This window comes from Lycium ferocissimum, unplaced genomic scaffold (genome assembly GCF_029784015.1).
Source record: "Lycium ferocissimum isolate CSIRO_LF1 unplaced genomic scaffold, AGI_CSIRO_Lferr_CH_V1 ctg21046, whole genome shotgun sequence".
Taxonomy (NCBI): domain Eukaryota; kingdom Viridiplantae; phylum Streptophyta; class Magnoliopsida; order Solanales; family Solanaceae; genus Lycium; species Lycium ferocissimum.
In genome coordinates, this window is record NW_026719446.1 from 1 (window position 1) to 11,685 (window position 11,685).

The 11,685-nt window shown below is 35.7% G+C and overlaps 1 protein-coding gene and 1 long non-coding RNA gene across 2 annotated transcripts; one reads left to right on the forward strand and one right to left on the reverse strand.

The window, feature by feature from the left end:
* Window positions 1–206: 206 nt before the first annotated feature.
* Window positions 207–2,452, reverse strand: LOC132043102 (vetispiradiene synthase 1-like). The gene is made up of 5 exons (XM_059433592.1): window positions 1,998–2,452; window positions 1,614–1,893; window positions 1,149–1,521; window positions 825–1,043; window positions 207–596 (listed from the first exon to the last, which is right to left on the reverse strand). Exons 1-5 carry the CDS (start codon window positions 2,115–2,117, stop codon window positions 452–454), a joined length of 1,137 nt encoding a protein of 378 aa, XP_059289575.1. The 5' UTR covers window positions 2,118–2,452; the 3' UTR covers window positions 207–451.
* Window positions 2,453–6,742: 4,290 nt separating this feature from the next.
* Window positions 6,743–11,195, forward strand: LOC132043103 (uncharacterized). Its single transcript, XR_009411663.1, has 2 exons — window positions 6,743–7,255; window positions 10,526–11,195. It is a non-coding gene; the product is annotated as an uncharacterized LOC132043103 (long non-coding RNA).
* The last annotated feature ends 490 nt before the right edge of the window (window positions 11,196–11,685 follow it).

Consider the following 11,685-nt stretch of genomic DNA (forward strand, 5'->3'; position numbering starts at 1 on the left):
GAAATCATAATGTCGGTATAAGTATGAAATCAATTGCTTTGCTCCATGGTTTGTCAAACTTAGGTAAAATTAAAAATCTATGTTTATTTGATGCAATGTATACCTCATACGTGGCTATGTCATCAATAACTCGGCATAAGGTCACATTGGCTTCAAGAATTTTAGGGTTCTTGGCCAACCATTCAAAATCTTCCTTGTTAGCACACTTCATGCCCAAGTATGATGTAGTAGTAAGCAAGTAATAAGTGCTAGTAGCTAGTGCATTGTTCAGATACTCGGAAACGGGCGGCATATATCCTTCAATGAACCATCTTGCTTCCACAAAGTAGTTTCTCACAATTTCTTTCATCTATCAATAACAAACAAAGACGTTCAATTGTCAGCGCCTATGAAAGAATAAATTTCATCATAAACAAAAATGAAGAGAACAAGCAACACAATTGGTTACATGTCATACTCTTTCTTTTGCGTAGTGAACAACATCAGATCTGCCATCCTTTGACAACTCTGTTTCATAATCGTTGTAGAGATCTAAAAGTGCTTTGTAACTGATTTTCATGTAATCAGGAAGGCGATCAATTTGGCTAATATCCCACCTAATAAATGAAAAAGAAAGGAATTTGATAAGTTTATCTATTTAACAGAACATACATCATAGGAAGAAGGTTAAATGTCTAGTACTGTTTGGCGTCTAGGCTTCTCTCAGATTATAAATTGTAGGCAAAAGATCATAATCATACAGAAATATGTTGTCTGATATGTTCTTTCCCCCCTTTATGGGATAATCTAATTAAATCATAAAATGTTAGAGAACTAATTCATACCTCTGTATGGCATCGGTGTAGACCTCAAGTTCTTTAACAATGCCATAAGCATCGAATGTGTCATCTACTATTGAAATCATTGCTATAGTCTTAGCAAGCATGACACGAGCCTGAGAGTATTGAGGTTCAGCATAAACTCCCATCGTCCAAAAGTAGCACTCGACTGCTCTGTCCCTAGCATATGGAAGTGTTGTCACAAAATCCAAATCTTTCCACCACCTACAAAGTAAGTAGAGCAACATATCAGATTCTCAGAATTTACTAACAAATTATTTATATGTCAAGATATAATTTATATATGTTTAATGTAAATTATCAACATACCTTGATACTTCACTGAGTTCTTGTTTGTGCAACATCTGAAGTAAGTTAAAATCCAATTTGGCAAATCGTAGCAACACATCATTCTTCGATTCATCCTCTTCGTAGATAGAGATGAAGTAGCGCGTTTCGACTCTTGGGATGCTCTTATGGAGAGATTGCTCCAGGGCATGCGTCACTTGCTTACTCAGAGGTGACTTCAAATGTGGAGCTGCGGATTCAAGATGAGCAGTGGAAAAGGCGAGTGCCTCTTCCAAGATATCCTCTCCATGAGTTCTTACATGTGAAGCTTCGTATAAGTTCAATAGACCCTTGAAGTTGTTGCTAAGAGATTCCTTGAATTTGCCGTTTGCATTGTGGAATCTGCTGAACATTTCTGTTTCAAGTTGAAAACAAAACTTAGTCCTTCGTACATGTAATTAGGGGAAAACAATGTTAAAAAGAAGTACAGCTTGATAGATATATTACTTGGAGAGATGTTGTAGCCATGTTGCCTTAGCAGTCGAAATTGAAGAGACAATATGTATAAATCATTGTATTCATGAGCCTCAAAATTAGGATCAGCATTGTAAATCTGGTCCAACATGTCGTCTATTTGTTTCTCAAAGTGATAGGCAATTCCAAGGCGTTCAACAATGTCAATCAGATTCAACTTTTCAGCCAATGATTTTCCTCCAGAAGCCGACATCAACATGCTCCTTGCTTTTTCCTTCAATGTTTCAATCACTTGAGCATACTTTTCAGCAACCTGCAAATATATATTTGAAAAGAAAATGCATGTTCAAAGTCAGAAATGAATTTCGTTATGGTCCAACAAGATAAGAAAATAAGAAGAGATGTACAAATAAATACCTGATTATCAAGGGAGAAAGAATCGAAACGATCACCCCAAAGACTTGGAGAGAAGTCAGCAACGGGGCGAACAATCTCCTCCTCTTCATTGTTACTCATAAATGCAGTAGTTGGGGCCATTTTTACTCTTAGCTTGCGGAAAAGCAGAGAAAATTTCCTTTCCTTTCTTTTGTTTTTATGTTTTTTTCTCTTTGTGCTAGAGAATTGAGCAAGTGATGATGGAAATGGAAGTGAAGGAAATGAGTATTTATACTAATGAATATTAGTGAGAGCTTTTTCCACAGCCATCTTTCACGATTGGAATTCTTGTTGCTGTAGTTAGTCAGGTTGGCGGTTGCCACACTTGACTATATACTATATTGTCACTGGTCTATAGATACAATACTCCTTTATAATATGGAAACGTGCTTTTTTCTTTTTGGATTTAACTAATATATACTTGCAGCCCACAACTTTATCACTATCAATGTAACTAATTCTTGTAAACCGCATGGCTTTTTTCCTACTCTAAATTAAATCTACTTGTGAACCCGGGGGTCTTTCAGGTTTTCCAAATTCCTGTTACTGAATGCTGTCATCCTTGATTATTTTATTTTTTTCCATCATCCTTACTTGACTATACATTAGTAGTAATATATATATGGTCATTGCTCTGTTACTAAGATAATAAAACTACTATATATAATATAGCAATATATGCCTTGCCTACTAATTTTATATTCCTTTTGTCTCTCTGTTGTTCCTTCAGTGCATGGCGTCTTCCTCCGGATTTTTTTAACTCCATAAAACAATGTTTTATTTGTGTTCTTCATGTCGTTATGCAGAGGAATAGCTGGGTCTACTTTGACGAACTTAGAATGTTAATTTTTTTAGAGTGTACAGTGCAGAGACGGAACCATAATTTTCACTAAGGGATTCAAAATATAAAGAAATAAACAGATCAAGAAACCAAAAGAATTCAACATCTATTAGACATACGTAAAAATAATAAATTGAATCTTATATATACAATGTAATTTTCTAGCGAAGAGGGTTCAATGAACTACCTTGCGCCCGTAGCTCTGCACCTGGTACTGTGGAGTGCCGCTTGCATGTTTAAGAAAGGATATTAGAAAGCACAAGCTGAAAGTATAAATTATCAGAGCTAACTTAATTTTCATACCTATCCATTCAAGAAGGGTAATCTTCTCTTTGATTCCAGACCATATATTTTTAGAATGGCAATGGTTAATTTAGAATAGTCTCACCAGCGATGTCTCCAATCGGCATTAATCTGTGCTAACACGAAGCTTTCAGTACATGTGACTGCTCAAGGTGAAAACATCTTAGAGGAAGCAATTGCTTTCACCATCACTTATTTTATTAAGTTGTAAATGTTAAGTTCTGATGGAAATTATAAGCATATATAGTTGAAGTTTTGATGTAATTATAAGAATGATAGGCATTGTTGCATGATATAATGATGTTAACACCATTAGCTGATTGTGGATTGTGTGGTTGTTTGATCAGCTAGACCTTATGCATCGTCATTGTGGACACATCTCACAATGTGCATTTGAGAGGCCTATATAATATGGTGTAAACACCCAGTGCGGATAAGTTTTTACCCTCGATCAATGTAATGTGATCACAAATATTACTTCTACATTGTTTTCTACGGTTTGTAATCGTAATAGAAGAGAGCTAATTTAAAAGAGCTTTTATCTAGCAGTAGCTTTTACTTTTGGGGCAATTGGGCAAACATTGTTTGTTTGTACTACAAACTGAATCTGCACAATGAGGCTCAGTTAAAACTTAGATAGAAGAGTCCTATGTCTGTACTCCTCAATTAGTGGTACTATTACTTGTACTGCATTAGACCACAAGTACATTTGTTCGCTGTAGTGCATGCAGGATTTTGTGCAAGCTGTATTATCATAATTCGTCTTATAAGTAGAATTGATACTTACTTCGTATTATTTTTAAGCGGTATATTATAATTGGGGAGTTCTCATTTATATTTTGATGTCTTGTCATGCGCTTATTCTAACATTAACTCACTATTATTCGGGCTATTCATTTTCGCATGGTTAATCAGGATCTGTTGCAACTGCTGAAGTGTATTGTTTCACACCAGTTTCAGAATTGGCTTAGATTTTATGTGAAACCTCTTAGCTAAAAAAAGGTAGGACCACTAAGAAATTAAACAATATAAAAACTGGAGCAAACCTTATACCTTGATAATTAAGTTGGATAATCATAGATTACGTCGAAGGAGGAATTAAAGCGGGCACAAAGTCTAATCATGACTTCATGATAGAGGTCTGAAAAATTAAGCTAATTTTCTAAGTTGGATAATCATAGATTACGTAGAAGGAGGAATTAAAGCGGGCACCAAGTCTAATCATGACTTCATGATAGATGTCTGAAAAATTAAGCTAATTTTCTCGGGGGCGAAAATTTGGAAAGAAAAGACCTCTTAGTATTTCTCTTCTTTATTTCCACTGACTTCATTCCCAGTGGCTATACAAATTGTCTCTTCTTTCCTTCTAATTTTTTATTTTTTTTGTTTTCTTTCCTTCAGTGGCTTCTGTCTCGATCCAATGCTAATTGTTTCCAGTTTCAACTTGAAAAGAGACTATACATAAAATCTCAATACTATGAAATTGTATCATGTATGCATTATTTTATTCTAATAGTTCTTGTTTTAATTCCACGTGATTTGGACTAATGATGCACCTGGTCTACTTTGATGGCGCTTGGACTTTTAGACTTCATGAGAAAGTCATAGTTGCGAGTAGGACATTAACATTGTACTAAGGTTGTCTCTTACTCGATCACCAATCACCACTTTGATGTAATGAAATTATGAGATCTTTCAGGACCTGCACCTTAACTTGATAAATGATAACCATTGGATCGTCAACACTTATTAATTGTGGTTGGTATTATTTATTTCCACTTAAATATTCTTGGGTCTTAAGGTGTGTTTGGTAGGAATGAATATTTTTCACGAAAAATATTTTTTTGACAAGTAGTGGTTGTGGATGATGAAATTTTATTAAATTTTGATTCACAAGAAATTTGGATTATATTAAATTCAAGATATATTATGCCAAATAATATTATGGGCTAATATAATTAGGTTAATTATTTAAATCCAATAAATATGGATTTAATTAATGGTCTAATTTCATTGGGCTAGTCTATTTAATTAGGCTAGGCATGCCAAGTCAAGCAAAGGAGCCAATAGGATCACGCCACATGTCAAAATGATGCAGCATGCAAGGCCAATAAAAATGTGTCACGTGTATAAGTGACATGTTCCGACCTTCAGTGGCTTCTGTCTTGATCCAATGCCAATTGTTTCCAGTTTCAACTTGAAAAGAGACTATACATAAAATCTCAATACTATGAAATTGTATCATGTATGCATTATTTATTCTAATAGTTCTTGTTTTAATTCCACGTGATTTGGACTAGTGATGCACCTGGTCTACTTTGATGGCGCTTGGAATTTTAGACTTCATGAGAAAAGTCACCTTGATATAGATCGTACGTTCATGTATCTCACCATCACAATTCTGAGTAGGATATTAACATTGTACTAGGGTTGTCTCTTACTCGATCACCAATCACCACTTTGATGTAATGAAATTATGAGATCTTTCAGGACCTGCACCTTAACTTGATAAATGATAACCATTAGATCATCAACACTTATTAATTGTGGTTGGTATTATTTATTTCCACTTAAATATTCTTGTGTCTTAAGGTGTGTTTGGTAGGAATGAATATTTTTCACGAAAAATATTTTTCTGACAAGTAGTGGTTGTGGATGACGAAATTTTATTAAATTTTGATTCACAAGAAATTTGGATTATATTAAATTCAAGATATATTATGCCAAATAATATTATGGGCTAATATAATTGGGTTAATTATTTAAATCCAATAAATATGGATTTAATTAATGGTCTAATTTCATTGGGCTAGTCTATTTAATTAGGCTAGGCATGTCAAGTCAAGCAAAGGAGCCAATAGGATCACGCCAAATGTCAAAATGATGCAGCATGCCTAGTCAAGTCAAAAGCTAATAAAAATGTGCCACATGTACAAGTGACATGTTCCGACCTTCAGTGGCTTCTATCTTGATCCAATGCCAATTGTTTCCGGTTTCAACTTGAAAAGAGACTATACATAAAATCTCAATACTATGAAATTGTATCATGTATGCATTATTTTATTCTAATAGTTCTTGTTTTAATTCCACGTGATTTGGACTAATGATGCACCTGGTCTACTTTGATGGCGCTTGGAATTTTAGACTTTATGAGAAAAGTCACCTTGGTATAGATCGTACGTTCATGGATCTCACCATCACAATTGTGAGTAGGACATTAACATTTACTAAGGTTGTCTCTTACTCGATCACCAATCACCACTTTGATGTAATGAAATTATGAGATCTTTCAGGACCTGCACCTTAACTTGATAAATGATAACCATTAGATCATCAACACTTATTAATTGTGGTTGGTATTATTTATTTCCACTTAAATATTCTTGTGTCTTAAGGTGTGTTTGGTAGGAATGAATATTTTTTTAAAAAATATTTTTCTGACAAGTAGTGGTTGTGGATGACGAAATTTTATTAAATTTTAATTCACAAGAAATTTGGATTATATTAAATTCAAGATATATTAGGCCAAATAATATTATGGGCTAATATTCAGGATAATCAATTTAAATTGCAATTTAATCAGTGGGTGACAAGGCTAACTCCATCTATGGAGGAAAAGCTAGAGAAAGAAAGCCAAAAATTTAATACTCTTCAAGTGTTGATGCCTAATGGTACCAAATTTGAGGTACGGGGGGATACCATAGAAGTAGTTGACATTGACCATTGCGAGTGTAGTTGCAGAGATTGGGGGCTAACTGGGTTACCTTGTTGCCATGCCATAGCTGTCATTGGTTGCCTTGGCCGTGATCCATACGACTATTGTGCCAGGTACTTTACTGCTGATAGTTACAGATCAACATATTCAGAGTCCATACATCCAATTCCAAGCTTAGAACGACCCAAGAAAAAGGACGCTTCTCAAGCTGCTGTAACAGTAACCCCTCCTCCTACCCGTCGTCCACCAGGGCGGCCAACTTCTAAGAAGGTGGGTTCCCATGAAGTAGCTAGGCGTCAACTCCAATGTAGTAGATGCAAGGGTACAGGCCACAATAAGTCAACTTGCAAAGAGGTGTTACTGGAAAGCTAAGGTCTAGAGGTATTTACTTTATTTTTTGTTGGTATTACTTTTCCCTGTGTCTTGTGGGTTGTGGGGTTAGTGCTGTTCTCTATTCGTATACATGTGTACAGGGGCGGATGTACCAAGAGCCCGGGGTGTTCACCCGAACACCCTGAACAAAAAATTACAGTGTATATTTAGGGTAAATTTTATGTGTTTATGTACATATATTAACTTTTGAACATCCTGAACATATATTACAGTGTATATTTAGGTTCAATTATTTTTCCGAACACCCTGAGTGAAAATCCTGAATCCGCCACTGCATGTGTACAAGTTTGTTTATTTGCTATTCACATTTATTATTTGCGTAAGCTGCTCAACAATTTTCCAATCTGATGCAATGTTAAGATTTTGGTTCAGTTCGATAATTTAGAGCTCGTTTGGATTGGCTTATAAGTTGCTTATAAGTTCTTTTAGTTCGTTTTCACTTTTTTTAAGTGTTTGGAAAATGTCATTTTGTCTTAAAAAAGCTCAAAAAATAATTTAGCCATTTGACTTAAAAAGCGAACATAAGCCGAAAACTTATAACCAAAAAAATAAGTTAGACTACCCCAATTTATTTTTTTTAGCCTATAAGCTGCAAACAGCTTATAGGCATAAGCCCATCCAAACAGGCTCTTACAACTTAGTATGTAGTGATTTGGAAAATGGCTAAAGTCAATACAACTTAAATAATCGAGTGGAAGGCTAAATGATAGAGCTCTGGCATTAAATTTTCTCCTCCAGAAAATATCTTCTTTTGTCTGAAGTGTGAACAACTTGGAGCTTATATACGGCATTATATATCTTTTGTCGCTACAATATATGACATTATGTACTTGTTGCTAACTTGTCAATGTACCTAAAAAGGTTATATGTGGGTAACCTTTATGATTGACAATGAATTAACCGAGAAATTGTAATATTTACTTATTTTTCATCTTGGTTCTCATGGGTCATAGATATGATCCTGTAATCCAATTCAATAATGCTTTATGGATCCTGTTTCTCCTGATAACTTGCTGATCTTGCCCTTCAATAAATTTTACCACTCTGATCCTCGTGCACTGTGCCCCTCACTTCAACAGTTACACCACTTGCATTCAGATAGTCCCAATTTTTTGAGACATTACGCTGTTAAATAGAAATAAAACAAATTGTAAGAAATTGGTGTCTGATGAAAATATATGCATTTGGATAATAGGGAATTGAGATGCATTGAGGGCCACTTGGTCATTGCCAATAAAATGGAATAATATGATTGACCTAAAATGAGAAGAGAGAGAGAGAGAGGCACTTGAGGAAAGGGTAGTTGGCCGCAGGGGCGGACCTATGTACATTTTGGAGGTCTTTCCAGCACCCATTAAACCCCGACGTAGATTAGGTATAGTTATATAAGAAATATATGAAATTTGGTTATAAATATTAAAAAAACACCGAAATCAATAACATAGTTGGGTGCTTTAGTGAAGCACCCACGACCCTTAAATGGTCATGGCCCCTGGTTGGCGCTTGCGATATGAGATATCTGTGATTATCAGCATCTGTACCACTACTAATAAAGCTCAAACACCATAGAGTAACTATGTCGTCGGTCTTATAGAATTTAACCCATATATGGCCCTATATTTTCGTTGCTAACTTAAAATCCTGAAGGAACGCCCCAGTAACTTAATTATTATTCCATTATCACGCTTTTTATTTCTTTTTTTCTATTAAGAAAAATGTATATTGGTTAAACATCTAAGTGAACTAGTAAACTTAGATAGAAAAATATGCATGTGCCTCAAATGTGAATTATTTCTTGTTTGGGCCATGTGTTGTTCGTACAGGACATTCACCCCTTTGGGTTTCATAGGACGAGAAAAAACGTTGAAATTCTTAGAACTAAGAAGGTTTTTTCTTTTATGATCACCTGTATTTCCTATACAGTCAACTAATAAATTGAAATTGATTGTCAAAAGGGAAAATGATTATCAACATAATTGAAGACTGTGTCTTTTGGCAACACCAAAGACCTATATAAGTGAAATTAATTTGAAAATCGAAGGTGAAACTCCACAGACAATGTATTTTAAAAAGAAAAAAGCTAAACAATGTAGAGTGTTACTGAAGATTTTCTGCAACAGCATGTTCAAATTGTTCTGTTAGTTCTTGGGTATAACCTTAGGTGATAGTGACGAGCCACGGGCAATGAAAAGATTGAATATGCCCTTTAGTAAGGAAACTGATTATACAGACTAGATGATATTACTTTAATTAGGAAGCTGATCTGAGAGCGGCCTTATAGATTGTTAAGTCTCCTTTTTTGTTCATTAACTGAATAAGCTAGCGTGAGTACTTATGGACTTGCTTACATTAAGGTACATCAATGTGTTCTCAGTAAATGAAGGTTCTCAATGTATGCAAGTATCAGGCTGATAAGATAGTTCAGAATTATCTATTCCCCCCATCCCCCAAGTAATCGATCACGTATTCATTGAGTGCGTTGTCCATTTTAGGATGCTTTGAAATGTTAGACCCACATCCAATATAGTGATAAGTTGACACCATTCAAATGATATTATCCACTTGAAAGTTCGTGTAGAAGTTGCTAACTAGACTTTCCAATAGACTAAGTTCCATATATTTTTTTTTGATGACATGGGAACCCGCAGCCGCTACCCTTCGGGTGCGCACAGGGTAAACCAGCCTCTTGCAATAGCACGCAAAATCACACAGGAGAGATAACCCCACTAGGCAAGCCCTGTGCGACAAGCTCGACCCACAGGGCAAATTCCCTGCTGTTGTAGGCAGGGGGTTTCGAACCTGAGACCTCCATTATGAAAGCCCCATGCTTAACCAGCTGAGCCACCCTTGTGGGAAGGATTTTCCATATTTCAATCAAGTCACAAGTTGAAAGAATTGAATATGATGTTTTTCTTTATCAAACAGATTTTATTAGCTTCCACAATCAATTTTATGTCTTTTCCCGGCACTATTAATTTTGATATGGAAGTCAAACTAAACCATATCTCCACACTTGGTATAGTATAACCCGTGTAATGCAGTACCGCATTGCATGTAGATCGGTTGTTTCTCTTGCTTTAGCAACCCAATTTTCTTGTATATCCTTGTGCTCCCAGATTGGGATGTCATTTTGGGCTTGCTTTGATTATGTATGTCGGATGCGTAGTGATTGACTCTATAGTATATCTGTGCTGAAAAATCTCATTTGGGAGTGGGGCAAATTGGTTGCTTCTTAATGAATTTTTTTTCTTCTTTCAGGTCAATGGACAAAAGTGGTCCAGCTTTGGGAGGAAGATTGCTTTTCTTGATCATTCTTCTAATCTGTATTTCTAAGTTCTAAGTTCAATTTCTGGCTAGTTATTTAGTTGTTTGACGATAATGTTAGTGGCTCATAAACGAGGATATTTGATTCTCTGTTAGTCTGGAATGACCCCTATGTTCTAATGTAAATGTGGTGGATTCTGCATTCAGGCTGTCACCTTTAGTGACGAAAAGCGCAACTTGAGATCCGCGAAACTTAAGAGCAGTCTTTCAACTGATTGTCTTGTTGGTACCACTTGTTCAAGAGCAGACGTAAAAAAGCGGATCATAGACGTTTTTCTGTGTCATCATCAAATACCTTTGCTTGTCACCATCCTAAGATCAGTGAACAGAAAAATTCTCTTTTTCTGGAGGGGTAGTTGTCAGTTGGAATTGAAAGGAGGAAGTTGAAGTGGTAAAACAAATACGCGGTATCAGAAAAACAAAACCTTATCACCGGATTTGACATTATTTGTAAGAAATTAGTCACTAAATCTTTAGCGGAATGTTGCCCTGGATAGGAGGTTGGTCCGACCATGCAAGTTGATTTCCATAAAATTTTTACGCAAACAAGAAATCCTTAAACTGGACGGGTTGTTCTTTGCTATCAAATTTCTATTTTTGAGTGCATTAGTTCAACCAAAATTTTAGCTCTACATTGTTTTCTATGAGTTGTAATCGGCGTAGATTATTATTCTGGAAGAGCTTTTATCTAGAAGTAGGTTTTAGTTTTTGGGGCAAACTTTGTTTTTGTACTACAAACCGAAGTCTGCAGTACAGTTATGCACAACTGGAACTTGGAGTCCTATGTCTGTACTCCTTAGTACTTAGTAGTACTAGCACTTGTACTATGACTATTTCTTCTTCCAGTCCTTACTCCATAAAGCAGCCATTGCGCTAACCTTTTGGCCATTGGCAATTTTCAAGAAAAGAACTTTTCATTTATTCTCCAGATTGAGGGAATATTAAAAGCACGGGCAAATGAAGTCTCTATTGAGGTAAAATATGTTGTGGAATGGATAGACAGGGACGAGACAGAGCATGAGATGAGCAATTTTGCTTGCCTATTCCATGCACTGCCTCTTCCCTGGCTCTCCTCCCCCAACAAGTCCTCTTTT